Raw genomic sequence first — 26,285 nt, 5'->3', positions numbered from 1 at the left:
AACTGGAAAAGTTTTCGTGAAAAAATTATACTGCAGAATCGTTTCTTTCGTGAACAAAGAAAATGCTTGAACCAAAAATTATTTGGCTTCGGAGACCGAAAAAGTAAAATTGATGCACCCGTAGATCGTTTTGAGAAACTGAGATCAAATTGAATAAATGAGTGGCAATTATATACCCCTTCTTTGAACCTAAAAAGGCCTCCGACGCTGTTGACCACCAAAGTTTAGTGAACAAAATTTCGAATTGCGGGCTAAGGGGGCCTGTCTTAGAATTAATAAAATCTTATCTCAGTAATTATATGCAATTCATGCAAATCGGGGTTTTAAAATGAACAAAACAGAAAAAAAAATTAGCAAAAACGCGAACTAGCAGTGTTTTGTATGCACACGATACTGTGATTTACACCAGAGAGGACCTGAAAACCGAGAGTGATTATTATGAAAAAACTTTAGAAAGATCTGCAATTTAGCTCACAATTTGGCAAAAGAACCGCCTCACATTGAATGCTGATAAAACAACGAAAAACAGATAGTGTTCACAGAAAGAAAAATAGCCACAACTTTAAACACTCTTTATATCAACAACAAAAAGATAGACAACGTTTCAGTAAATAAGTATCTTGGAATACTATTTGACAAAAATCTTAGTTTCCAGCAACAAGCTGACTCAATGGGAAAAAGTTTATAACATTCTGTCCCGTATTGTACCGTTAGAGAAAACATTTGAGCACAAAGAAGCCTGTAACAGTTGTTAACACGAATGTGGAGCCAATTGCTCAGTTTGGAGTTCTGATACATGGATTTGCAAAATAAAAATTCTGAAACCACTGAACATGATGATAAAATGAATAGCTAGATTTTTGAGTTTAAAAAGGAATTATGAATCCATAACAACAGCCAGGAGACAACTACTCTTTTAAAATGTATAAGAGCTAAACTTCTATGAAACTTGATAACAGCAACAAAAAAGTTAACGTGCGAAAACTCAGTTGCGTGTCTAAAAAATCTAATTTCCGAAGATGAGATTCTTTTAATTACGAACGGTCGAACGAGTTCAAGGAATATCTGTCACCGCAAAATCAATTATAATAATTTTCTATAAAGCCTATTTGATAAACTGCTTACCAGTATATTTTCCAAACTTTTTAATTCACATTCGTATTCGATAAAACCTTCAACTAAAGATTCTATAATAAATTTCTTGATAATGACATCACAGAAAATTGTGAGTTACTATCTAAGTTAAAAAATAACATATCAATTCTGTATTTTTATTGACAGGGTTAATTTTCCGGTTTTTCATTCGCCAACTACTATAGTTGTTTCTTTTCCGCTTGAGACATTTGAAAACAAGCCTTCAAGGCCTAATTGTGATCCCTCAGAGTGATATTGTTTTTGTCTCGATGTAAATAAACATAATTAAGATATTTTTCCTATTTGACTCTGCAAATTTTTTATTATTGTTATTAATAAACTACTATCAAAAACTATTGTCTCCCTTTCTTTTTTCTAAATTATTATTCTATCGGTTTTCTGAACAGACTGTTTTCGACTATTTTCTGCGCTTTATCTAGGTCTGCGATAAGTGTTTTGACAGATTACAGTCTAATTTCCATGAAAATTACTAAACTTCCATGAATCTACTTGTCGACAAACATTACTGTGCTTAAAGCGCGAAAACCGCTCAGGGTAAATTTAAATCCAGTCTGACACTAATTCTTTTTAAGTTTTTTGAGTTTTCAGTTTTTTTAGTCAATAGCAAACTGTGATATACGCAATTTGGTTTTGAGGTTAGATGGTTAATCGGACGGATACTAAAAACAGCAACTCTGCGATTTCCGCGGTCCGAGTAAGATTTAATCTAGAGCTCTGCTACTTTTTATGTTCTGAATCGTTTTTTTCGCAATATTTTCCTTTCTTTAATTTTTTGAAATATATTTTTTGTTTTTTTCATATTGTTTTTTATCAATGTGCGAGTGCAGAAATTACTAGTACAAAAAAACTATGAGAGAACTGGCTTTGCTTTGCTGCGGTTGCAATCTTTTAAAATTTCTTTCAAAACTAACAAAGAAAATTGAAAAACGTTAAAAAAGCTGAATTTAATACTGTTTCACTTCAAAACGATAGATCTTGAACGAGATCTCGTGTCCGAAAGATACGATGCAATTGAAATATTTGTGAGCGACGAACAAAAATCATTAGTTTTATGCATAACAAAATCATAGTTGAATAATACTGAAGGAAAAGAATTGTTAACTTTTCCAAATTATAATACCATAATAAGTGCGGAGAGGAAGAAAAGAGATGGCAGGTTTGGTATTTCTGTAAAGTGTAGTGCTAAATTGAAGTTCTATGAAAAGCTGGAGAAAAACTATGTCCAGGCTGTCTCTCTTTTTATCAACCATAAAAAAATCTAAACCGTTATAAGCTGCAATTTTATCACCCTAGTTACACTAAAGAGAAAACTTTTCATATATTGGGAAGAATTTTTAGACGAAATTGTTGTGAAACCAGATTTGGAACATATACTCTGTGGCGACTTCAAAGTAAATTTTTTTCATAGAAAAAAACTCAACTTGCTAACATCCTTTTTGCAAGCAAATGGACTAACAATTGTGGGACCCAAAAATTGCCTCTCTGGAGTCAAAAACAACACAAACCTTACTTGATCTGTATTTCACAATTTTCAGATGTCAAAAGCACGCTATATTGATCATTGCTGCTCTGAATTGCAGTTACCGGACACGTTCAGACAATGAATAGAGGTAAAGAACCCTGCAGTTCTCGCATATGGTCAAAACTGCAAAACACCAGAATCATTGAAAAATTAAGAACTAATGTTGAGTCCTGCGCTGAAAAAGTTTCAGCAGACGCTTTAGACAGTGAAAATTTCTTCTAAAATAGTTACCGGAAATCTTGAATAGAGAGTTGGATCAAGTGGTTCCAAAAAAAACATTTCAGTCAATAAACAAAAAAAATGGATTGAAAAAGAAGTTAAAAATTCTGCTTCCAAGAAAAGTCACTTAAGACAACTTTACCTCATCGAAAGGTCTGACAGAAGCAAAAAGATGTATGATAAACAATCACACTTAGTCAAAAATCCAGTAAGAACAAAAATGAGCCAATTTTATCAAAAAGAAATGCAGAAGAACGCCAACACCGGTAGTAGAAGCTTTTTTAAGGTCGTATGAATGCTGTCGGCTGACCAAAAAGCAATACCGTTTTTCTGAAGGAAACTTGGAAAATTTTAATATTTTTTTCTGAAATAGACGAAAAATAGGCAGCTGATTTTGATAGTGCCCTAACAACAAGCTCAAGCAAAAAATCTGTACGTAGCATGATTCTCTATAAAACAACAACATCTGAAATGATAAAAATTCTGAGCCAAATAGAAAACAAATACAAAGTTGATGCCTTCAATTTTAATAACTATCTCCAAAAAGCTTTGCTTCCTCAATTGCACCTTTACTATGCAAAATTTTTAACAAATGAATGGAGTTAGGTTACTATCCCGAAAGCTCGAAAATAGCAAAGTTAATTCTATTTTTCAAGGATAGTGACAATACTGAGCCACCATTTACGGGCCAATGTCTATCTTACCATCAAGTGGAAAAGTGTTCGAGAAAAGATTATACAGCAGAATTGTTTCTCTGAACAAAGAGACAACCAAAAATCAATTCGGCTTCAGAGACCAAAGAAGTAAATTCATGCAATCATAGAATTTGTTGAGAACCTGAGATCAAACTGGATAAATAAATCAGTGGGAAGTATATGCACTTTCCTTGACCTTAAAAAGGTTTCAGACAATGTTGACAACCAAACTTTATTTAAAAAAATGTTCGAATTGCGGATTAGGGGGGCTGGTCTTAGAATTATTAAAGACTTTTCTCAGTAATAGAGTGCAATTTATGCAAATTGGGTTTTAAAGTCAGCAACACAGAATATAAGTTTGGCGTACACCGGGGCTCAATCTTGGGACCTTTGTTATTTATTATCTATATAAAAAATATTGATTTTGCTACAGCGCGAACTAGCACTATTTTGTATGCAGACGATACCGTGATTTACAATAATGAGGACCTGAGAACCGAATACGATGAGCAAGAAAAAAATATAGAAAGATCTGCAATTCGGCTTTAAAAAATTGCCGCACATTGAATGCTGATAAAAACAACAAAAGAACAGTTCACAGAGCAAAAAACATCCATCACTTTTGAACACTGTAAAAATTAACAACAATGAAATGGACAATGCTTCATTAATAAGTATCTTGGGATCTTACTTGACAAAAGTCTTTTTATTTTCCAACAACAAGCTGACTCCTTGGAAAAAAATTAACAACATTCTGTTCCTTTTTCTACCGTTAGAGCAAATCTTTGAGCACAAGGGAGCTTAAAGCAATTTTAAAAACATTTGTGGAGCCAACTGCTCAGTATGGAGTTCTAATATATGGAGTTCCAAAATACAAGACTCTGAAACCACTGAACATGATGATAAAGAGTACCTAGATTTTTGACTTTCAAAAGGAAATATGAATCCACAAAACAACCAGTAGACAACTACTCATTTACAATGTATTAGAGCTACACCTCTATGAAAATTGAAAACAGCAACAAAAATGTTAACGTGCGAAAACTCAAATGCGTGTCTAAAAAATCTAATTTCCGAAGATGAGATTCTTTTAATTACGAACTGTCGAAGGAGTTCAAGGAAAATCTGTCTACTCAAAAACAGTTATGATAAATTTTCTATGAGACCTAAAATCAGGCATTTGATAAACTGCTAACCAGTATATTTTCCGAACTTTGTATACAACATTCGTATTAAGTTAAATCATCAAGTTAAAGATTCTAATATAAATTTCTTGATAACTACGTCATAGACAATTGTGAGTTACTATCTAAGTTAAATAATAACTAATCAATTCTGTATCTTTATTGATAAGGTTAATTTTCCGGTTTTTCATGTCGCCAACTACTGCAGTCAGTTCTTTTCCGCTTGAGACATTTGAAAGCAAGCCTTCATGGCCTAATTGTGATCTCTCAGAGTGATATTGATTTTGTCTCGATGTAAATATACATATTTAAGATCTTTTTTTCCTATTGACCTCTGCAAACATTTTACTATTGTTATTAATAATCTACCGTCAATATCTATCGTCTCCCTCTCTTTTTTTCTAAATTATTTTTGTATCGGCTTTCTGAACAGAATGTTTTTTGGCTATTTTCTGCGCTTTATCAAGATCTGCGATAACTGTTTCGACAGATTACAGTCTAATTCCTATGAAAATTACGAAAATTCCATGATCTCTACTTTTCTACAAACTGTACTGTGCTTAAAGCTCGAAAACCTCTCGGGGTAAATTTAAATCCAATCTGACAGTAAATGTTTTTTGAAACCCACCGACTATTAAATGGAAACCGATACTGTAAACAATAAATAAAAACGAGTTTTAAACAAATTCAGTTTATTACGTGCGATACTTTAACGATAGTGTCGCTTCCATTTGAAACTAACACTAGAGATTAATAGCACCAGCACCCCCCCCCCAACATCGCTGTCACTATTACTGTTTTCTAAACTGGCCTCTAAACTGGCTTCTAAACTGCTATACCAAGCAATCTATGCTGCAATTTGAGCGGCCAACAAACGACCTCAAGTCGCTGTGAGCTGCAAAATGTTTAAATTCTGGTTTCGACTGTATTCTTTCAAAATAATCCACTCTGCAGTCTTCGGTGCCTGGGGGTTGCTGGGGGGAGCGGGGGGGGGGGTTCTAAACTCAGGCACCCGTCAGTAATCGTTGGTCTTGGAGAGGTATAGATTCGGACTCACTAAGCTCCAAATTCTGCGAAAATATTTATTGGGTAATTACCACAGTTTGGTTGTTATAAACTGTCAAAAGACGGTCTATATTTAGGGCCCTAGTCGGTGAAAGAGAAGATTAGACATGTGAGGGGAAATGACTTTAAATACTCAATCAGATCTTAATATTTTGGGACCCATAGAACGCTGTCCTGCTTTTTAACCCCTTGTCGTGGAAACCCAGTAGTCGGTTGGAGAAATTGAGTAACTATTGAAAGGGTTTTATTAAATCATAGCTTAGCTACCGAATCAAATCATTGTTACTATCACGTATGTTTATTTCTATTTTCATCATTGACAATGTTGCGGGAGCGGGTTTTCAAAGACACGATCTTGTTGGTAACACCCCTATTTTTTTTAACCCGCTATGATTTCAACCCGCTATCTTCTAACTCCGATTTTAAAAGTTTATAAAATTGGTTTTGTCAACATAGGTGCTATAATAATTTGGCCACTGGTAATTTACGGGGTAAAGTGCTAGAGGGGTGAAATGATATGGTGTTCAGATATGCGGGGTTGAATGAGTCGGGGTGAAAAGAAATTGAACCAAAGTTGCACAGGAAAAAAATTGAAAAGTTGCCCTGAGGAAATTAGATTTACCTCGTAGCTATATTAGATTCCCAAGTTCTCCAAATTGCCGGCTTAAAAACTTTTTGCTACGATTTGTCCTCAAAGTTATTGAAATTCAAGCAATTCACTTTACAATTTTTAGGTCAAATATCAAATATCTTTGACAACTAGTTATACCTCCGCCCTTCACCCAACCCCCCCCCCCCCCCCCCCCCATTGTTGTCTTTATCTACAAAGCACGGATAACGAAAATTTTACCATTCGCTTTCAAGCTGTCGGAATAGCTAGCTATTCGATTCAGGCTTTCCGAATGAATTGGAGAAAATTGTAAACGGGAATGGAGATTAAGCGTTGAGTTATTAATTGTCTCCGAATAATTTATCTCTCGTTTTGTGAATGATAAAATCACCCTAATCTGAATTAAATTAACAACCCGTAATCTCCCTGTTTGTGAAATAGGTTTACTTTATTACCATTGAGCTTAATTTATGACTGTTTATAAAGTGATTATTAGATAGCAATATAGGAATTGAATCGGTTAGTATTGCAATGAACGAACCCTTAGTGAGAATGGTTTTGGTTTAATTTTAGATGTTACAATAATTTCCTACACGTTAAAACTTTGATAAAAATGGGCATTCTTTGGCATAACGCGTAGCCAATTCAGATCTAAGTCATTTAACCAGTTCTGGCACAGTCACAAGCATTTGCTTGCTTAAAAAGAAACTTTACGAGATTTAAAATGTTTCACCTTTTATAGGAAAATGACTTTTCTAGAATTTCGCACTGATGCAATGATTTAAAATTTACACGTGAACGTTGCAAAACTTAGTTTGTTATGCTCTCCTACTCCTGTAACATAATTGTTTTAACAAAATGATTTGAAACTAGAAAATAAATACAAAATAATACAAAATATACAGTTTTGCATGCTAGCTGCTCGGGAAGCGAAAATAACAAATCTGTGGTATTGTCGAACTCTGGGGTCTATGGAATGCAAATGAGCTAACAATTTTAAAAAATGCTTCAATTATGGTATTAAAGCTGAAAAAAAAATATTTTCCTTATAAGCATGTGTTTTTCAACAGTTTCATGACTGGGTAAATACAATATAATAGCTGGCTATCTCATAACAACAGTTTATTTCGGGAAACAAAAAATGAGCCATTGAACCGAAACGTGATACACTTTGATTACAAAAATTTTTAAAACATGTTATTCTTGCCAAGACCCTTGAAATGTTGCATGGCACGAAACATATAGGCACAAAGAAACCTGAAGTACATTTTCATTAAGATCAGGACATAAGATTTCTGCAAGATGACAGAGAAATTTAACGTGATATCGCAAGAAATGCTAGTTTTTAAAAATTAAAAAGCGTCTTTTAGCGAAGTTTGGAAGGATATTAAGATCAACAAAATATCGTAAATTTTGGAAAACTAACAGGATTTATAGAAAATATATTACCAGACGTGGCTCAAAAAAAGAACGCACTAAATGCAATTGCTTTGTTTTTCAAAGAAATGCACAGTATAAACTATATTTGAGGATCATCCCACTGAACAAGAATTCAGCTGTGGTTTTTAACGGACATTTTACTTATGTTTTCTACCTTAGACTTTCAATTTTAATCGTTTTTAACCGTTTTTAGTTGATTTTCCATACAGAGACATACAAAACTTGATTTATAGTTTTCCTTCTTTTATGATTGAAAAGCACTGGATCTAGTATGGATGGCGAAAGAGCATTTGTAAGACACTTCTGAACATTCGGAAAATTTTGCTACAGCAGCAACCTTTTTATAAAGTCGTTAAAAGACTGGAAAACGGTTCACGTAATTAACAAGATTAAAAAAAGCATAACAAGAATCAGCAAGAAAGGCTGGGGATTTTTTATTTCAAAAATAACCTCGAAAACAAAATAGGAGAACTTTTATCAAGCCTAGGCCTTTCTTCTTTCAGTTTTCATTTCGATATTATGTTATCAAAGTGTCCAGATCATGTGTCTTGTTTAGTTGTATCAAGTTTTGATCCATTTGTTTAATCAGATATTCATTGTTATTTTTTTAACCATAGCAAAGGTCTAGCCTCTTCCAGATGCATGCGTTTTAAGTGTGATGAAAATCGTTACTGAGTTTTCTGGAATCATCGGCAAAGTTATAAAATCTAGCTTATAACTTAAAATACAATTTTTTAAGAGATTTTTAATACACGCAAAATGTAAATTCTTGAGGTAGATGTTTAATTAAAGCATTTCAGGTAATCGCAAAATTTTCATCAGTTCTAATCATGAACAAATCAGTTTGTCATTTTGAACATGCAAACCTCCCAATCATTTTTTAATGCTGACAAATATGCTTACCTGGTACATACCTGGACTGAGGGTCAATTCCTTAACAGTACTGATTCAGTGCAATATTGCAAGCCATGGATCAATACTATATCAGAGCTCTGATCATGTCACTGGTTAAACTTGGCACTTTTTAAAGCTGTGCTTTAGTACCCAGGTTTTGGTCAAGACCCAAATTGAGCTATGATCAGACCCAATCGAGCGCACGCCCAGACCGAAATTACAGGGTCTGGAGAGCGGTTCGAGCGCACAATAGTCTGGACCATGGTCTGATTTCGGTCTGATCAGAGGTCAATTCGGTCTGGACGGTCTGATCACAGTCTTTATAGTCTGGACCATGGTCTGGGTTCGGTCTGATCAGAGGTCAATTCGGTTTGGAAGGTCTGATTTCGAGTGCATTTTTTTCAATCTTTTTTGTTTTTTTTTATTGAGAGATGTTGGCTCTGCCCAGAGGCAACAATAAAGTAGCGTTCCGATCAGAGACTCATCTAAAGTCCGATGGCTCTGATAGCAAATGCCGGAAACAAGGAGTCCAGCTGATAGCAAATGCCGGTCCCCTCAAGAGGAAATTTTGATTAACTGAAGACCACGACGTTTCTCGTGGACAGCTGTCTAAGTTCATCCATTGAGTCAGAAATGTGAACTAAGGGGTATGGTAAAATTTTTTTCTCAACATTAAGTTTCGTTTTCATTAGCAATATTTTCAGAATTGGCTTTTCCTTAGCTGATTTTAATACTGCAGACACCAGTTTTTATGAAAAGAATATGTTATAGCAAAATGGACAGCTGTCTAAGTTTCTCGTGGACAGCTGTCTAAGTTCATCCTTTGAGTCAGAAATGTGAACTAAGGGGTATGGTAAATTTTTTTTTCTCAACATTAAGTTTCGTTTTCATTAGCAATATTTTCAGAATTGGCTTTTCCTTAGCTGATTTTAATACTGCAGACACCAGTTTTTATGAAAAGAATATGTTATAGCAAAATTAAGAGATTTGTTCATAATTAAAATTTTTCTCTGATCAGACTATTTTGAGCGCACTTGAGTCGGATCATAGTCTGATTAAGGTCTGGGCAATGGTCTGAAATTGAGTCTGGACCATGGTCTGAATATGGTCTGATCATAGTCTGTTTATAGTCTGGACAATTTTTTGAATTTGGGTCTGATCATAAGCGCACTATAGTCTGGACAGTGGTCTGGGTTCGGTCTGATCAGAGGACATTTTGGTCTGGAAAGTCTGATCAGAGATCAATTTAGTCTGGATGGTCTGATCAGAGGTCATTTCAGTCTGCATAGTCTGATCATAGCTCAATTTGGGTCTGGATCTAAACCTGGGTATTGGCAGGTCTTGAGACAAATTAAAAATGGTCACATTAAAAAACTTCTCGTAAAAAATCTGACAAACTTTAGCTAATTTTGAAATACATAAATTATAAGTAAGATCTTCTCAAAACTCTATTTTGTTTATAAACTGCGCAATAATCAAGTTTTGTATATTCTTGTTCAAGACTTGACAAAGACTTGAATCAAGAGTTGCCAAGTCTTAGCCAAGACCTGACTTAGACTTGATAATTCCTGAGCAAATCTTAGCAAGTCTTCACAACCCAGGCTTAGGTCCAGACCCAAATTGAGCAATGTATAGACCATCCAGACTGAAATGACCTCTGATCAGATTTTTCAGACTGAAATAACCTCAGGTCAGACTTTCCAGACCAAAATTTTCTCTGATAAAACTGAACCCAGACCTTGGTCCAGACTATAGTGCGCTTATGATCAGACTCAAATTCAGACAATTGTCCAGACTATATACAGACTATGATCAGACTTTTCAGACGGAGGTGACCTCCGATCAGACCGAACCCAGACCATGGTCCAGACTATTGTGCGCTCGAACGGCTGTCCAGACCCTGTAATTTTGGCCTGGGAACACATGGGTGTGCGTTTCAAGTCCCCCTCCAGGTTTTTGAGTGATACGACGAGGTACTGTAATTGCTTCAATTTGTTTTTTAATAGCAGGTTTTGTTTCTAAAATGACGTCATCAACGCAGCGGAGGGTTCTGATAGCGATAGACGGAAGTCGGAATGCGGACTATGCCTTTGAGTACTATTGCAAGCACATCCACTACTCCACCGACACCCTCTTCCTTTTCCACTTTATGGACCCGGTCTCAATGTCCTCTGACTTGGAGGAGTCGCTTAGGGAGCTCTACGACATCAAAGGTATGTCATTGTTACGTCTCTTAAATAGAGACGCAAGCACGAAGTTGTCTTAATTTCGATAAGTTAATATAACTAAAAAATTATCTCTTACGTTTTATAATTAAAAAGAGCAAATATTAAGCAAAGTCCAACATTGTTTGTGCTACATGTTTTTCGAGTAGTTCTTTGGTATTAAATTGTTAATTATACCCGGGTCGATGTTTTTGGGTGAAATTTTGTAAGAAATGAGTTGAATGTGGTGAATTTTTGAAAGAAATGCCGTGAATGCGGCGAATGCGGCGAAAAAATATATTTCACCGCATTTCACCGCATTTCTTACAAAAATTCACCGCATCAACTTTTGTGAAAAATTAATGTAAGAAATGCGGCGAATGCGGTGAAAAAAAAAATTCACCGCTTTTCACCGCATTTCTTACAAAAAATTCACCGTCAAACCTCGACCCGGGTACTGTTGTTTGCGCAACATTGGATTTATGCATAGTACGAGTTTTCTGTCATCACTCGTCCACGTGAAATTTTTCAAACATTTTAACCGATTTCCAATTTTGTTCACGGCTCTTATGATTAATTAAGTTTAGAGAGAACAACCTGATTTGAATTGTGCATAAGATAAAGCTTGACATAGCTTCACAGGAAGCTCTACTTGTTCAATGTGAACTTGGCTTGAGAGATCAGATCAGTTAAGCCCTTAGGATATTAAGAGAGGACAAAGAGAACGGATAAGAAGAAGTAGTTGGTGTAATGGTTGGTTAGTACTCAAGACCCCCGGGCCGAGGATTTTACCGAAAAATAACGGGGAAAAGAGTGTAAAGAGTGTAAAAAAATATTTTTACACCGTTAGTGCTACCCTTAATAAGGCCTACAATTCTACGACACGGGGTCAAATCTAGTTCTGATCCGTTATTTCATAAATTGCGCCTTGTACCCCCCTCCCACCCTAACAAAATTGAGATCTGTAGGCTTGAATTTTGGCACAAAAATATGGCGTTGAAAATCTCGAAACGTGTGCGGAAAAAAGCTTCAAACAAATTATTTTCAGTGCAAAATCAATGCAAAAATTGGCCTTGATTTCGATTCATCAAGAACAAAAGTGAGATTTGAAGACTAACTCACCGCATTCCACATTCCAGTTTTATCTCCTAAATATAAGCGCTTGTTAAAATAATTTTTGACATCTGGTTGTTTTTAAAAGAATTTCACTCTTCTATCCATATCAAGGCCAATTCATTATATTGCTTCCCTATTTTCCGTTTGCAATTTCAATTTAAAAAGCAGTTGCGAAAAATTTTACTATGAGTAAAAGCAAGATTGGATCGAAAACAATTTCTACGTAATGATAGAAATTATAGTTAACAAAAATTTTCCAATAGACTGAAATTGACTTGAGGGACTTGAGAAGTAAAAATAAAGGATTGAGCATTCTCAAAAGCGCTAGAAATGGGGGAAAGGCAAAATTTTGGTAGTCGAAAATAGTGCTGATAGGCCTTTTTTACCATACGCATAATTAAGCGTCAAAATTCTTCATTTAATTTGAACGACATTTTGTAGAACGCATAAAAATAAACTCAAAAGAAATTTCATAACCAGATAGCGCTAGTTAAGTCAAATAATTTAGGTCAACTTTGACAAGTTAATAAGGTGTTTGAAATAAGCATTCTTTCGTAAAGGGTTATTGTTTCGGAGGCGCCAGAGAGGGGAGTTGAGTGATATCTTAAACAATCAAATTGATGAACAAAAGTATATTGAGCTGTCGATATATTTCGCTTACTTAGCAAATCTGAATTTGCGCATCAGGCCAAAGTCCAAATGAGTGATTTAAATTTAGAAGAAAACTAGAGAGCGAACATTTGAAGTGAACTAGATTCTTTGAACAGAATTGGAAATTCAATTTGAAGTAAAATGTGCTATTTTGAAGTGACAAAGATAAGGGGGGTAGCCGAACTTGGTGCCCTGCGACTGTGGGAGTTATATTAAGCGGACGTTTATGAAATTTCCAATAGACTGAAAATTTTCCAATAGACTGAAATTGACTTGAGGGACTAAAATTTTCCAATAGACTGAAATTGACTTGAGGGACTTGAGAAGTAAAAATAAAGGATTGAGCATTCTCAAAAGCGCTAGAAAGGGGGAAAGGCAAAATTTTGGTAGTCAAAAATAGTGCTGATAGGCCTTTTTTACCATACGCATAATTAAGCGTCAAAATTCTTCATTTAATTTGAACGACATTTTGTAGAACGCATAAAAATAAACTCAAAAGAAATTTCATAACCAGATAGCGCTAGTTAAGTCAAATAATTTAGGTCAACTTTGACAAGTTAATAAGGTGTTTGAAATAAGCATTCTTTCGTAAAGGGTTATTGTTTCGGAGGCGCCAGAGAGGGGAGTTGAGTGATATCTTAAACAAACAAATTGATGAACAAAAGTATATTGAGCTGTCGATATATTTCGCTTACTTAGCAAATCTGAATTTGCGCATCAGGCCAAAGTCCAAATGAGTGATTTAAATTTAGAAGAAAACTAGAGAGCGAACATTTGAAGTGAACTAGATTCTTTGAACAGAATTGGAAATTCAATTTGAAGTAAAATGTGCTATTTTGAAGTGACAAAGATAAGGGGGGTAGCCGAACTTGGTGCCCTGCGACTGTGGGAGTTATATTAAGCGGACGCTTATGAAATTTTAATGTGAGGTACACCCAATGATCCTCTCAGGCTGATATAGCTTTTGGGCCAATCCGACTACCCAACCCCGAGCTATTAACACCGGAAGTGGGGTGATTTGAAGGTTTTCGATATTTTAAGTGGAAATATGAACTTTTAAGTAAGAAATAACTTTATTAACCAGTCGAAACTAGGTTTACGTGCGAATTAATGTACTGAGTGATCTTGGGACGAGTCTAGGAAGCATAATTATGATTTTTAATATGAAAATGCAGTTTTAGCGGAAAAGTAGTTAACACTTAAATTGAAATAGCAATTTCTCAAAAAGTTGAAATCGGATTGACCTGAAAATTGGGGGATAGACTAATTTGGGTACGAGGAATCCGATTTTGAGGTCGGATTTGACCCCACACCAAGCTGCACGGAACTAGCGCACGCCCGTGCTGCGGAACGTAAAATTTGAATTGCTCGAGGAGTATTGGTAGTAGCCATATGATTTTTGGAGGGTTAGTGTAACTTTTCAAGGGCTTTCGATTTGTGATATTTTCAATCCCAAATTCCGGCCGGAAGTCGGTGATTCGGGACGACCCGAGTGCCGAAAACCGGAAATTGGCCTTTTTGAGCTGCCGAATGACTTTGAAATGGTTTTAATATGATAACCTGAGACATTTAGTGACAAAAAATAACCACCCCGGTCAATTTTGACGAACTCGGATTTTTCGGGTCTCCGCACCCACGACTCGTTAAAAATTTTCAAATTGCAAACGACTCGCAACGGCTGAACCGTTGGTCATGAAACTTGGCAGGCAAATTGGTTGCACCCTATTGTTACTAGAAAACTTTACCCGGAGACGTTTTGATCACTACTTCGCGAGTTATTAAGTTGTGAAATTTGGGGTCATCCGGGAGGTCAATGAAAAGTGTGCGCGGTCATTGCTCGTGTTCTATTAGGAGTTAGGTCATAAAAATTGGTGGGTAGGTGTAACTATGGAAGGACTTCCCGCGCCAATAGTTATTTTTACCAAGTTGACCCTTCATCTTCGACTATTGACCTCTAATTGACCTCTAGAGGTCAAATTTTTGGGTTTTTGGTAAAGTTCGGTTTTTAACTAATTTTGAATGGGGAATTGCACGGAATGCTGGGAAAAGCATACCAATCCATTATCTTAGCTTTAGCAAGCATGAATTAGCGATATATTTACCCATGGAGACCGATAGTCTTTGAATCACAAAAGCGACAAAATTGACTTGGTGCCAAATTTGTGTGCGCAAATAAGGGCGATAAGGACCGCGGACTTTGACGTTAATCTGTTTGTTTAGTGAAGGGAACTCCTCCTGCGGATGTATCAATCTTTCAGAATGACTTACGGTGTTTACTTAAGTTCCAAGAGTGTATTTAATTAAGATGAGATAAAGCGGAGTGGGTTTGTTTACATAAGAGTCCAAAAGTCGTGTACTTAAGATAAGAAGAAAATTGAACAATGGTTGCTAGCAGTTGAATGACAATGCATAATTTGATATTGGTTGTTTGCATAGCAAACAAAGCCCTCCCACAGAATGTGACAAATTTAAGTGTAAGTTGCATTGTTTACTTAAGAGATTAAAGTTTGTTTGCTTAAGATAAGAGCGTATTGGTTGAGTATAAATTGAAGTGACACAGAGAAATTTTGGCAGAGAGAGAGAGGCAGATTTTGGAGTTTTTGGGAGAACTTCAGAAGTCTGGATTCGCACAAGCGAGAGATAGTAGTTGGTTTAGTGGGACTAAACTGTAAAAGATAGTGTGAAAAGCAGGGAAGAGATTGAGAGTGAGATTGAACTCTGGAAGTTTGTAGTTGCTACACCAGTTGGGATACTGTGAGTTGTTTTGATTTATTTCATTTGGGAAGTGAACCACGGATATTGGTATTATTATTGTAATTACTATTATAAATTGTCTTGAATTTATCTTTTCCATCGATGTGCAAGTAATTTCTTTACACACGTTATCCATATAACTAGAATTGATATTACGAGCCCCATTGTGAATTAACTTATTTCAAGGCAATCTAATTTGCAACAGCTTACAGGAGTGGAAGAGGGGAAAACGCAGAGTAACAAAGTAACGCTTGCTTCACCAATTCAAAACCTTTGGTTTATTTTATTTGATCGATCTTCTGGGCGACAAATCCCCCTCATTGTTAGCCTAGATAGAAATTCAGAAGACGTCAGTGGCGCTCCTGGGTGGGCTTCGTTTCTTTGTTACTTTTTGCTGTGGATTATTTGCCGATTAATTCGAGAGAGTGCGTCAGAGAAAGTGCTGAGAGCGCAACGAAATTTGACTTTCATTTTAAATTTGGGTTACCAATAGATTGATGATGTTTGGTTATCAATTGGTGAAGCGTTTTCCTTCACCAGGCTACGAAGTTTGGGAGGTTTGGCGCGAACATTATTTGAGCCTTGGCTTGAAGTTGGGATGGACGGAAGAAGAGATGATGAAGTGGTTGCCTACAAAATTGTGTGGTTGGGCTTTGAATGCAGTAAGTGATTTACCCAGAGGTTATTGGCGGTCGACTCCAGGGAAGCAAGCATGGACACTGACAGAGACGTTGTATCAGTTTGATATACGTTTGTCCGACAATCCACTTTTTTATGAGCGAAGCTATAATATGTTCGTTAGAGGGAAAGCGGAAAATAGGGCAGAATTCATTGAAACCAGTGACACCATTGACACTATGGATCAGAGAACGGGACAGCAGTATGCTCAAAGGCAGGTAATTGATACAAGTAGAAGCGTTGATACTTCTTTAACGGATGAAATTCGGCCGCCCGGCAAAAGTTCTGAAGGGTTTGGCATTGGGTCCTGCTGTGGTGTCTCAAGAAAAGAAGCCTTTAGTGAAGATTTGTTCGGAGAAGATACGAGAATTGCTGAAAGTGATAGTGGAATAAGAATTCCAGATTGCGGCGATGAAGTGCAAAATGGAATTGAGGCGGAGTTCACGGAGGAAGTTTGTGGTCAAACAAATCAAGAAATTTCTAGAGCAGCGGTAAGCGAGTTTGAAAACAGTGGTTTCAGAAAATTTCCGACAGAAGGAAAAGTCATCGAGCGGAGTGTTGAGTCTTGTGGACCAGTTGAGCATCATGCTATGGAAAAGAGTTATGTATTGTCACCAGAGTCTGGGGAACTAAGCGATGAACAGTCGGATGATGACTATTTGTTTGAAGATGCTTCGGATACAGATTTTTCGGATGTAGAGGAATTTGATGACAACGATTCGAGAAGCGAGACAAGTATTGCCGCGAGTTTGAACTCAGTAGCATGCGAAAATGTAACTGCATTAGCGATCAGTTTTGGCGGTGGTGTCAAAGCTAGCAGAAACGATATGTTAGGAGCCTGGGCCTTGATAAAGTTAAAGACAGGAGGGTCACACCAGAAGTTCTGCAATGTAACAAACGGGGCTGATGAGACACAGATGTGTACAACTGAGTGCACTATGGACACTTTGGAGAATTGGACAAGTTCTGGAGGGATTGATCGGCAGTTGGTGTCTGAAACACAGAAGGGTCAAAACGAGAAGGCAGCAGGTGACCGGAGTGATTTTGCACACTTGGGAAAGGAGCTGGAGGAATGGGTGCAATCGCAATTGAATGAAATTCAGCTTAATAGTAGTGTTTCGGTCGAACCAATGGATGAGCATCAAAGGGACAGTGCTGGAGCTGACAGAACAGGGCAATACTATCAGAAGTCAATGGCTACAGGGTTGAGCGATTACGTTCATGATGATCAACAGCCTAGGAGGGAGGACTCTAGAGGGTTCTCGATGGAAGTTGAGCAAAAAGTGGAGAGGAGGATTGCATCGCGGTTTCCGGAGATTGCAAAACTGTTGCTGGAAAAACGATCGTTGAGCCGGAAAGAGAGGTGGAGCCGTTTGGAAGCATCAGGACCGCAGTCATGGCAGGATCACACAGGAGAAATTGCAGCTACAGTGGAAGAAGAGGTGGACATCCATTCAAGCATCAGAGGAAGAAGGTTTTCATGAACAGGTGCACGAGTGTATGATTAGAGGGACGTTTACAGCTAAGTTATTCAAGTTTTTTTTTATCCCAATTGTTGCCTACATTGTTTTAATCTAATTTATTAGGATAATTTGATCAAGCACTATAGCCGCAGAGAAATTTTTTTTAAAAAAAAGATGATATAGGGAAATGTGTTGATTTCGTAGATCTATTTTTAGATTTGATTTTTTAGTGGTTTTGGGGTTCCCGGGAAGGATGTTTGTCAGAGGCAATAGAGTTTGATCAAAAATCAACTTTGATGAATTAGGTAAAATATGTTAAAATGTGAAATTGCAGGAGTGTTTTCCAATCTGATTTAATCAACCGCTATTCAAACTTTGGTGCAGTTAATTTGTATTAACCCGGAGCTAAACATAGGTGGTTCACTCACTAGGTCGACTATTACTAAACTACGTAGGAGTAAGTTAATCGGGTCAGGATAAGGTTTTGCAATTATTCGGGAGAATAATAATCTAGGAGGGAGGAGTGTAGAACGCATAAAAATAAACTCAAAAGAAATTTCATAACAAGATAGCGCTAGTTAAGTCAAATAATTTAGGTCAACTTTGACAAGTTAATAAGGTGTTTGAAATAAGCATTCTTTCGTATAGGGTTATTGTTTCGGAGGCGCCAGAGAGGGGAGTTGAGTGATATCTTAAACAAACAAATTGATGAACAAAAGTATATTGAGCTGTCGATATATTTCGCTTACTTAGCAAATCTGAATTTGCGCATCAGGCCAAAGTCCAAATGAGTGATTTAAATTTAGAAGAAAACTAGAGAGCGAACATTTGAAGTGAACTAGATTCTTTGAACAGAATTGGAAATTCAATTTGAAGTAAAATGTGCTATTTTGAAGTGACAAAGATAAGGGGGGTAGCCGAACTTGGTGCCCTGCGACTGTGGGAGTTATATTAAGCGGACGCTTATGAAATTTTAATGTGAGGTACACCCAATGATGCTCTCAGGCTGATATAGCTTTTGGGCCAATCCGACTACCCAACCCCGAGCTATTAACACCGGAAGTGGGGTGATTTGAAGGTTTTCGATATTTTAAGTGGAAATATGAACTTTTAAGTAAGAAATAACTTTATTAACCAGTCGAAACTAGGTTTACGTGTGAATTAATGTACTGAGTGATCTTGGGACGAGTCTAGGAAGCATAATTATGATTTTTAATATGAAAATGCAGTTTTAGCGGAAAAGTAGTTAACACTTAAATTGAAATAGCAATTTCTCAAAAAGTTGAAATCGGATTGACCTGAAAATTGGGGGATAGACTAATTTGGGTACGAGGAATCCGATTTTGAGGTCGGATTTGACCCCAAACCAACCTGCACGGAACTAGCGTACGCCCGTGTTTCGGAACGTAAAATTTGAATTGCTCGTGGAGTATTGGTAGTAGCCATATGATTTTTGGAGGGTTAGTGTAACTTTTCAAGGGCTTTCGATTGGTGATATTTTCAATCCCAGATTCCGACCGGAAGTCAGTGCTTCGGGACGATCCGAGTGCCGAAAACCGGAAATTGGCCTTTTTGAGCTGCCGAATGACTTTGAAATGGTTTTAATATGATAACCTGAGACATTTAGTGACAAAAAATAACCACCCCGGTCAATTTTGACGAACTCGGATTTTCGGTCTCCGCACCCACGACTCGTTAAAAATTTTCAAATTGGAAACGACTCGCAACGGCTGAACCGTTGGTCATGAAACTTGGCAGGCAAATTGGTGGCACCCTATAGTTACTAGAAAACTTTACCCGGAGACGTTTTGATCACTACTTCGCGAGTTATTAAGTTGTGAAATTTGGGGTCATCCGGGAGGTCGATGAAAAGTGTGCGCGGTCATTGCTCGTGTTCTATTAGGAGTTAGGTCATAAAAATTGGGGGGTAGGTGTAACTATGGAAGGACTTCCCGCGCCAATAGTTATTTTTACCAAGTTGACCCTTCATCTTCGACTATTGACCTCTAATTGACCTCTAGAGGTCAAATTTTTGGGTTTTTGGTAAAGTTCGGTTTTTAACTAATTTTGAATGGGGAATTGCACGGAATGCTGGGAAAAGCATACCAATCCATTATCTTAGCTTTAGCAAGCATGAATTAGCGATATATTTACCCATGGAGACCGATAGTCTTTGAATCACAAAAGCGACAAAATTGACTTGGTGCCAAATTTGTTTGCGCAAATAAGGGCGATAAGGACCGCGGACTTTGACGTTAATCTGTTTGTTTAGTGAAGGGAACTCCTCCTGCGGATGTATCAATCTTTCAGAATGACTTACGGTGTTTACTTAAGTTCCAAGAGTGTATTTAATTAAGATGAGATAAAGCGGAGTGGGTTTGTTTACATAAGAGTCCAAAAGTCGTGTACTTAAGATAAGAAGAAAATTGAACAATGGTTGCTAGCAGTTGAATGACAGAGCATAATTTGATATTGGTTGTTTGCATAGCAAACAAAGCCCTCCCACAGAATGTGACAAATTTAAGTGTAAGTTGCATTGTTTACTTAAGAGATTAAAGTTTGTTTGCTTAAGATAAGAGCGTATTGGTTGAGTATAAATTGAAGCGACACAGAGAAATTTTGGCAGAGAGAGAGGCAGATTTTGGAGTTTTTGGGAGAACTTCAGAAGTCTGGATTCGCACAAGCGAGAGATAGTAGTTGGTTTAGTGGGACTAAACTGTAAAAGATAGTGTGAAAAGCAGGGAAGAGATTGAGAGTGAGATTGAACTCTGGAAGTTTGTAGTTGCTACACCAGTTGGGATACTGTGAGTTGTTTTGATTTATTTCATTTGGGAAGTGAACCACGGATATTGGTATTATTATTGTAATTACTATTATAAATTGTCTTGAATTTATCTTTTCCATCGATGTGCAAGTATCGAAATCCCCCTGATTGTTAGCCTAGATAGAAATTCAGAAGACGACACATTTGGTCCAAAATAATAAAAAGTTTTCTATAAATAAATGTACTTTGATATCTGGAGAAAGAAAATTTTTGCTTTTTTACGCTTTTTTCTTAAAAATTAAATTCTTATTCTTCTTAGAGAGAAGAAAAGGGGTTACAGAAAACAATTCTTCTTCAATTATTTGCTCTTTGACTCCTTTCCATAAGTTCATTCACGGATGTATCAGAATTTGTGAGTTGGGCTCTACAAGATTTTTGAAAAATATAGTTGACGCTGTTAAGTTGCTTTCAAGAAATGGACATTGATTAAGAATTGAGAGAAAATTTGTCACAAAGAAATTGCTTATTGAATTTCACAGAATTTTTAAACAAAAGAAAAACTGTGTTTTAATTGTTGTTGATTTGGTTTGTTCCAAAACACTGATTGCAATACTGTTGCAGATCGATAAAAAAAGTGATTTAAAATTTTTTTACAGAAAGATTGTCGTCTGAGCAATCCAAATGATAGTACAAATTTCGTTAGCAAATCACAGTAATCAATGTTGTTTGACTTTTAGTTGTCACAGAGCTAAAATTTTTTGTGACTTCTCAGCTATTGCACTAGTGTGTAGTTTCAGTTTTTATTTGGATTAATTGTTATGAAATATATGTGTCGTTACCCCCTGTTGTATTGATTTGTAATAAGCTATACGCTCCGAGAATACCATTCCGTTATTTCTCAAATTGAGATTGTTGAGGAGATGCGGGATTCTTTATTCTTTGAGGCATCACGGATAGCATCAGCTTTTGTCTCAATTTAAACTTATACGTTTACATCAGTAATTGAATAATTGATTTTTAATTTATCTCTCGTGCCATTCCACAGTTACCAGAGATTAAAATCCCATTTTTATCTGATGAAAGATTTGGGCGAAAGAATTTTATTGATAGTTTTTTTCTGGGAAGATGACTAATTGATCTCTAAAAAGATTTGTGGCAGTTATAATAAACAGGGGGGGGGGGGGGGGGGTGGGGGGGTTGTATTTGGCGTTTTTTGTCAAATTGATCTTTATTCTCAGATTTAAACTTTCTGAATGACTTGTTCACTCGTTTTTGCGCTCGTTCAAAATTTCAGCCATCAACTTAAATTTTTCAATTTCGCTTCAAAATTAGATATATGTGCAACTGTATTCCACAATTCGTTTTTATGTGGCTAGCGTGAAAAACTATCGGCAGCAATTCGTAACTAGTTTTCACGCGATCAAACACTAGTTCCCATGCGTCCTTTTCCACCGTTAAAATTTTTATTAACTAAGATAATTCAATTGGATCGAAAGGAAAGACAGGAATATGAGTGGTTTATTTCAGAAATATCCCCCCCCCCCCCCGATACTAATTGTAGATTTAGACGGTAATCAGTAGTTTTGCAATCACCCATATCACTATTGAAAAGAACAACTAATTCTTTGAATTTTTTGGTCTTCTTGTCGAGTAAGTACTTATAAAATTCGTGCAATTAAGTTAAAATATTTATTTTTTCAAAATGATAGAAAAGGGTTACGTTTTTCTGTGACTACTAATTACATATTGTAAGAGGTAATTAATTTATTTCCACGTTTTGCGTAGCTTTATTCCATCGTTGAAAATGATTGCGTTAAATTGAAATCAATGACGCTCGTTTCCACAAAAGCAAATTTTATCAGGTACCGCTAAAAACAAGAATAAATCTTTTTAAATCACTAGTTTTGTCTCATTTAGATTTTAGCGCAATTTTTTTTTCAAAATTTACCATCTTACTCTATTGACAGAATTAACAAACAGATAAACTGGGGAATAAAAGTTTGCTTTATGAAAACCAAATACGATACTGCCAGAGATCTACTTCTGGAGACTAAAATTCTTCCAGCAGAGCTCCAAATAACACGGGTGTCTTTAAATAGGTTTTTCAATATTCTCCAACAAACAATAAATCGCTCTAATAAACATTTCAGATTTTTAGAAAACGTGCCTATTATTGTAAACAAACGAACCCATAACCTTTTCTTAGAACAAAAATGTAAGTCAAAATGGAGTAATCGTTCAACTGTTTGTAACTTTATTCGAAAATGGAACACACTTCCAATTACAATTAGAAAAGAAACGTCGAAGACCAAATTTAAACAAAAAGTTACAGCGGAAATGCTTAAACGACACGAAAGTGTTCCAATAGACAGAAGGGTTGCAGGATTTAAACATATTTTTTATTAAATTATTTTACGAAAACCGAACCTTAGTTTGTTATAAATTAGAAAAAAATAATGTTTGATTAATAAATTTCTATTATGTAACATTAACCAAGTGGTTAGTTTAACTTACATGTTTGCAGATTAAAAAAAAAATATTGAAAATTGTTTTTTTTGGACTCTGGCGACGCAGTTTTCTACTCAAAATGAGCTAAAGTTGTCTACAGAAAATACGCTAAAATTCGTTTCATTTAAAATTTTTTATCTTAGCAGTCTCTATAATATTCTTTAGTACAATCATTATAGATCCTCAGTGAAATTATTCCCTCTCCCTGGCTGAAATAATGCACAACCAACCCAGGCCAGTCTTTTGAGAGCAACTCGACCACCCGTAGTCGGCATTGTCATATAATTGGGGGGGGGGGGGGGGGGTAGCAGTCTTTTCGGGAGGAGCTTAATGGAATGATGGAAAACTAAGTGCTGTTAGTTAGTGACGTTTCCATCTCTTTATAATAAAATCTAACACCGTTGTTGTCCTGAAAAATGATGATTTGTTTTACAAGGCTTCAGCAGAACACACGATTGAAAAAATTTTTTTTGCATCAAAAACTTATTTTTTAACCTTTTTATAGATTTTTATTGTCTATTGTTTCAATATTGGATGTTTTAGAAGCCTACATGGACGGCTTACAGCGCATCTTTGTCTCAAAAGCCTCCAAATATCACATAAACAAAGACAGACTCCATTTTCACTTCACCTGCGACCCCCCGGAACCCGGGAAAGCAATCTGTTCAGCTGCTAAGAACAGCGAGTCTCACCTGGTCATTATGGGCTGCAGAGGTCTGTCCAAGTTGAAGAAAGCGCTGATTGGGAGTGTGAGTGATCACGTGATCAGACATGCGGGGGTACCTGTGCTAACTGTACCATACGCTCATCATAAATGATGTTAAATGATAGTTACTAGTACTAGTGAGTGCACACAGGTTTAGACCTCGATTTTATTGTTTATGAAAAGAACTAAAAATTCTAACCAGGAGGGGTGAGGGGGGGGGTTGTTAATTATTGATAAAATTTTACGATGCTGATTATCCTAATGTCGAGCAAAAGATTACGGTTTGTCATTCCCTCTATTCCCGAATAGTCGATGAATTTAAAACTCATAACAAATTTAATTCTTCCATTTGTTCTTGAAGGAATCATGCACGAATTGAATTCGTTTCGGTTGAGTCTTGAAAAACCTGCACAAGATCAATAAAATAAATTTTTCAAAAGTATTTTCACTGAATACAAGTGGGGTAAGTTCTTTTCAGGTCTCGAGGTCTATCTCTAGGCACTGAAACCCATAACAAACATTTGAACAGGATTTTAAAAACATAATAATGCAGTTGAAGGCTTGATTAATCTTGCAAAATTAAAATTTCTGAAATTAAAGATTTGCCATGATTAATTATGTGCGCTATATTTTTCATTTTAATGGATATTTATAGCCTGTTTGTTTCATGTAAAAAATATATAATACAACAGGCCGTTATTGTGCATCGGCTGTAGAGCCTTAATGTTCTACCAAAGAAAGCAGAGACTGTCAACCCTCAAAATATGAAAAAGGAGTTCAAATTTTGCTACTCAAAAATTGATTCGTTACTCAAAAAAAGAACCGACGTGCATACAAAAAAGAGTTAATCGCGGTGAAATCAAACCTCTTTATTGCACTAGATTCAACATCAGTACAAACTAAAAAACAGATATGAAATCAAATACAGTCGAACTCAATAACATCAATTAGAAAAAAAGAACAATTTTTGCGATTAAACAAAGAATTTCTTCAAAATAATTTCAAAAAAATTATTAGATCTAGAAACCAACCTATATACCGTTTTAAAACTCAATCTCAAACAGTGATGACACTGAAGTAAAAACTTGTTCACTAGCAACCTTACGTTTTATATTTACGGCTTATATTTATTGCATTAAGAATTTAAGATTTCAAAATCTCGATTGGATTTATAGATGAGTACATTGATATGAGAATTGGAAACTAATTAATGGTAACAAACTCGAGATAAACAAGGTAAGTCATGTTAGCCTTACCTAGATCATGTTTGAGGTTTGTCATTATTGAGCTGATGCAACAATACAACAACAAAACAGCAGGCATTCAAAACTAAATCAATTCACTACACTCGAAAAAACAATATCGTAGTTGAGCACTAAAAAATGATCAAGGCCAGTTAGCATTGAGTGTTACTGAGTAAATAAAAGAGCAGCGAGAAAACAAAGCGAGAAATGAACAATCTATTACGTCATATTTCTTAATTATTTAAATGCACACAAAATCTCTTCTAATTTACATAGAAAGGTCGGAAAAAGTTCATTTAACATAATTTTTGTTGAGCCTACTAATATACTAAATTGATTGCGCTCTTTTTAAGCTTAATATTTTTATGTTACGAAAATATCGGTGACCAACTTGAGCCGAGAATCGGCCCAGACAAAATACCTGCTAGCTAATTCAGCTAGATTTGCCGGGCCATTTAGATGTGCTTTTTCGCCTTGATGTCTTCAGAGACAGTTGCCTTAACGCTATGATATGGACTGCCCATATGAATTAAAGTTCCGATAGACTGTATTTAACAGCTGTATTTCTGGTGCCGCGACCCGGGATCGAACCAGGGACCTTTAGAGTTTCAATCTAAAGGTCCCTGATTTGATCCCAGGTCGCGGCACCAGAAATATAGCTGTTAAAAACAGTCCATCGGAACTTTAATTTGACAAGAACAACCTCCGGTACTTGATAACACGCTCCCGACCAAATAAGCGTTCTAAGCGCCGTCATAAAACGCTTCGCACCCGTCATGCGTTCGAGGAGGCGGAACTCACTCAAACCATTGATAAACTGAATGTCACTTAGTCTTGCGTTATTGCGGGAGTCTACCCGCTGACTTAGTTTACTCACGAGTTACGGGTTAGTTTGTGGTTGGTTCTCTCCAATAGCGCTTTACTAAACGTTCCGCTCTCCCATTTTTTGAGTTATTCACTACCGTCCGTTTTCCGCAGGTTATCTGGTTTCAATTTCCGTTTCCGTATTTTTGTTTCCGTGTCGCCATGTTTCTTTCTATCCCGCGTTTATCTGTTGTTTCACGTAGTATGTTGAGTTTTTGCTGTAGTACATTCTTTTCCTGCTATTATGCTGGTTGGTTGTTTAGTCTCCTTGCTTGCTAGGGTGTGATTTTAGTTCATTCTGGAGATACGGTTGGTTTGTTTCGTGTCCTTCACCACATTTGTTTGCTAGCAATTGGTTGTAGCTTTATTAATTTTGGTAGTACGCACTTTTGTTGTCTGTTTAGGGTGGTTTGCTAGGGTGTGACTTAAGTTTCTTCTGGAGTTACGGCTAGTAAATTTCCGGACTTTTTCGACTTTGGGTATTCTACATCGTTGCCGTAAATTATTCTAATGTTTTGCTGTTTTGATGCCGTAGATAAAGTCCCAAAA

At 36.3% G+C, this 26,285-nt stretch overlaps 1 protein-coding gene across 7 annotated transcripts in view; it reads left to right on the top strand.

Annotated features, from left to right (window-relative positions):
• Positions 1-23,820, top strand: part of LOC142346007 (uncharacterized) — a 52,739-nt gene extending 28,919 nt beyond the window's left edge. For 2 of the 7 annotated variants that reach the window (XM_075398482.1, XM_075398483.1), the window contains exons 2-3: positions 10,794-10,997; positions 23,466-23,819. In XM_075398482.1, coding sequence (XP_075254597.1) covers positions 10,808-10,997; positions 23,466-23,740 — 465 coding nt within the window. In that variant the 5' untranslated portion in view covers positions 10,794-10,807 and the 3' untranslated portion in view covers positions 23,741-23,819. Of the gene's footprint in view, positions 1-6,770; positions 6,970-10,790; positions 10,998-23,465 lie in introns of those variants that run through there. The other 5 variants (XM_075398479.1, XM_075398480.1, XM_075398486.1 and 2 more) reach the window with 4 other exon arrangements.
• Positions 23,821-26,285: the final 2,465 nt, after the last annotated feature.

Source organism: Convolutriloba macropyga, chromosome 9, assembly GCF_964194025.1.
Source record: "Convolutriloba macropyga chromosome 9, txConMacr16.3, whole genome shotgun sequence".
NCBI classification, from domain to species: domain Eukaryota; kingdom Metazoa; phylum Xenacoelomorpha; order Acoela; family Convolutidae; genus Convolutriloba; species Convolutriloba macropyga.
This window is presented reverse-complemented; position numbering and strand designations above follow the sequence as displayed.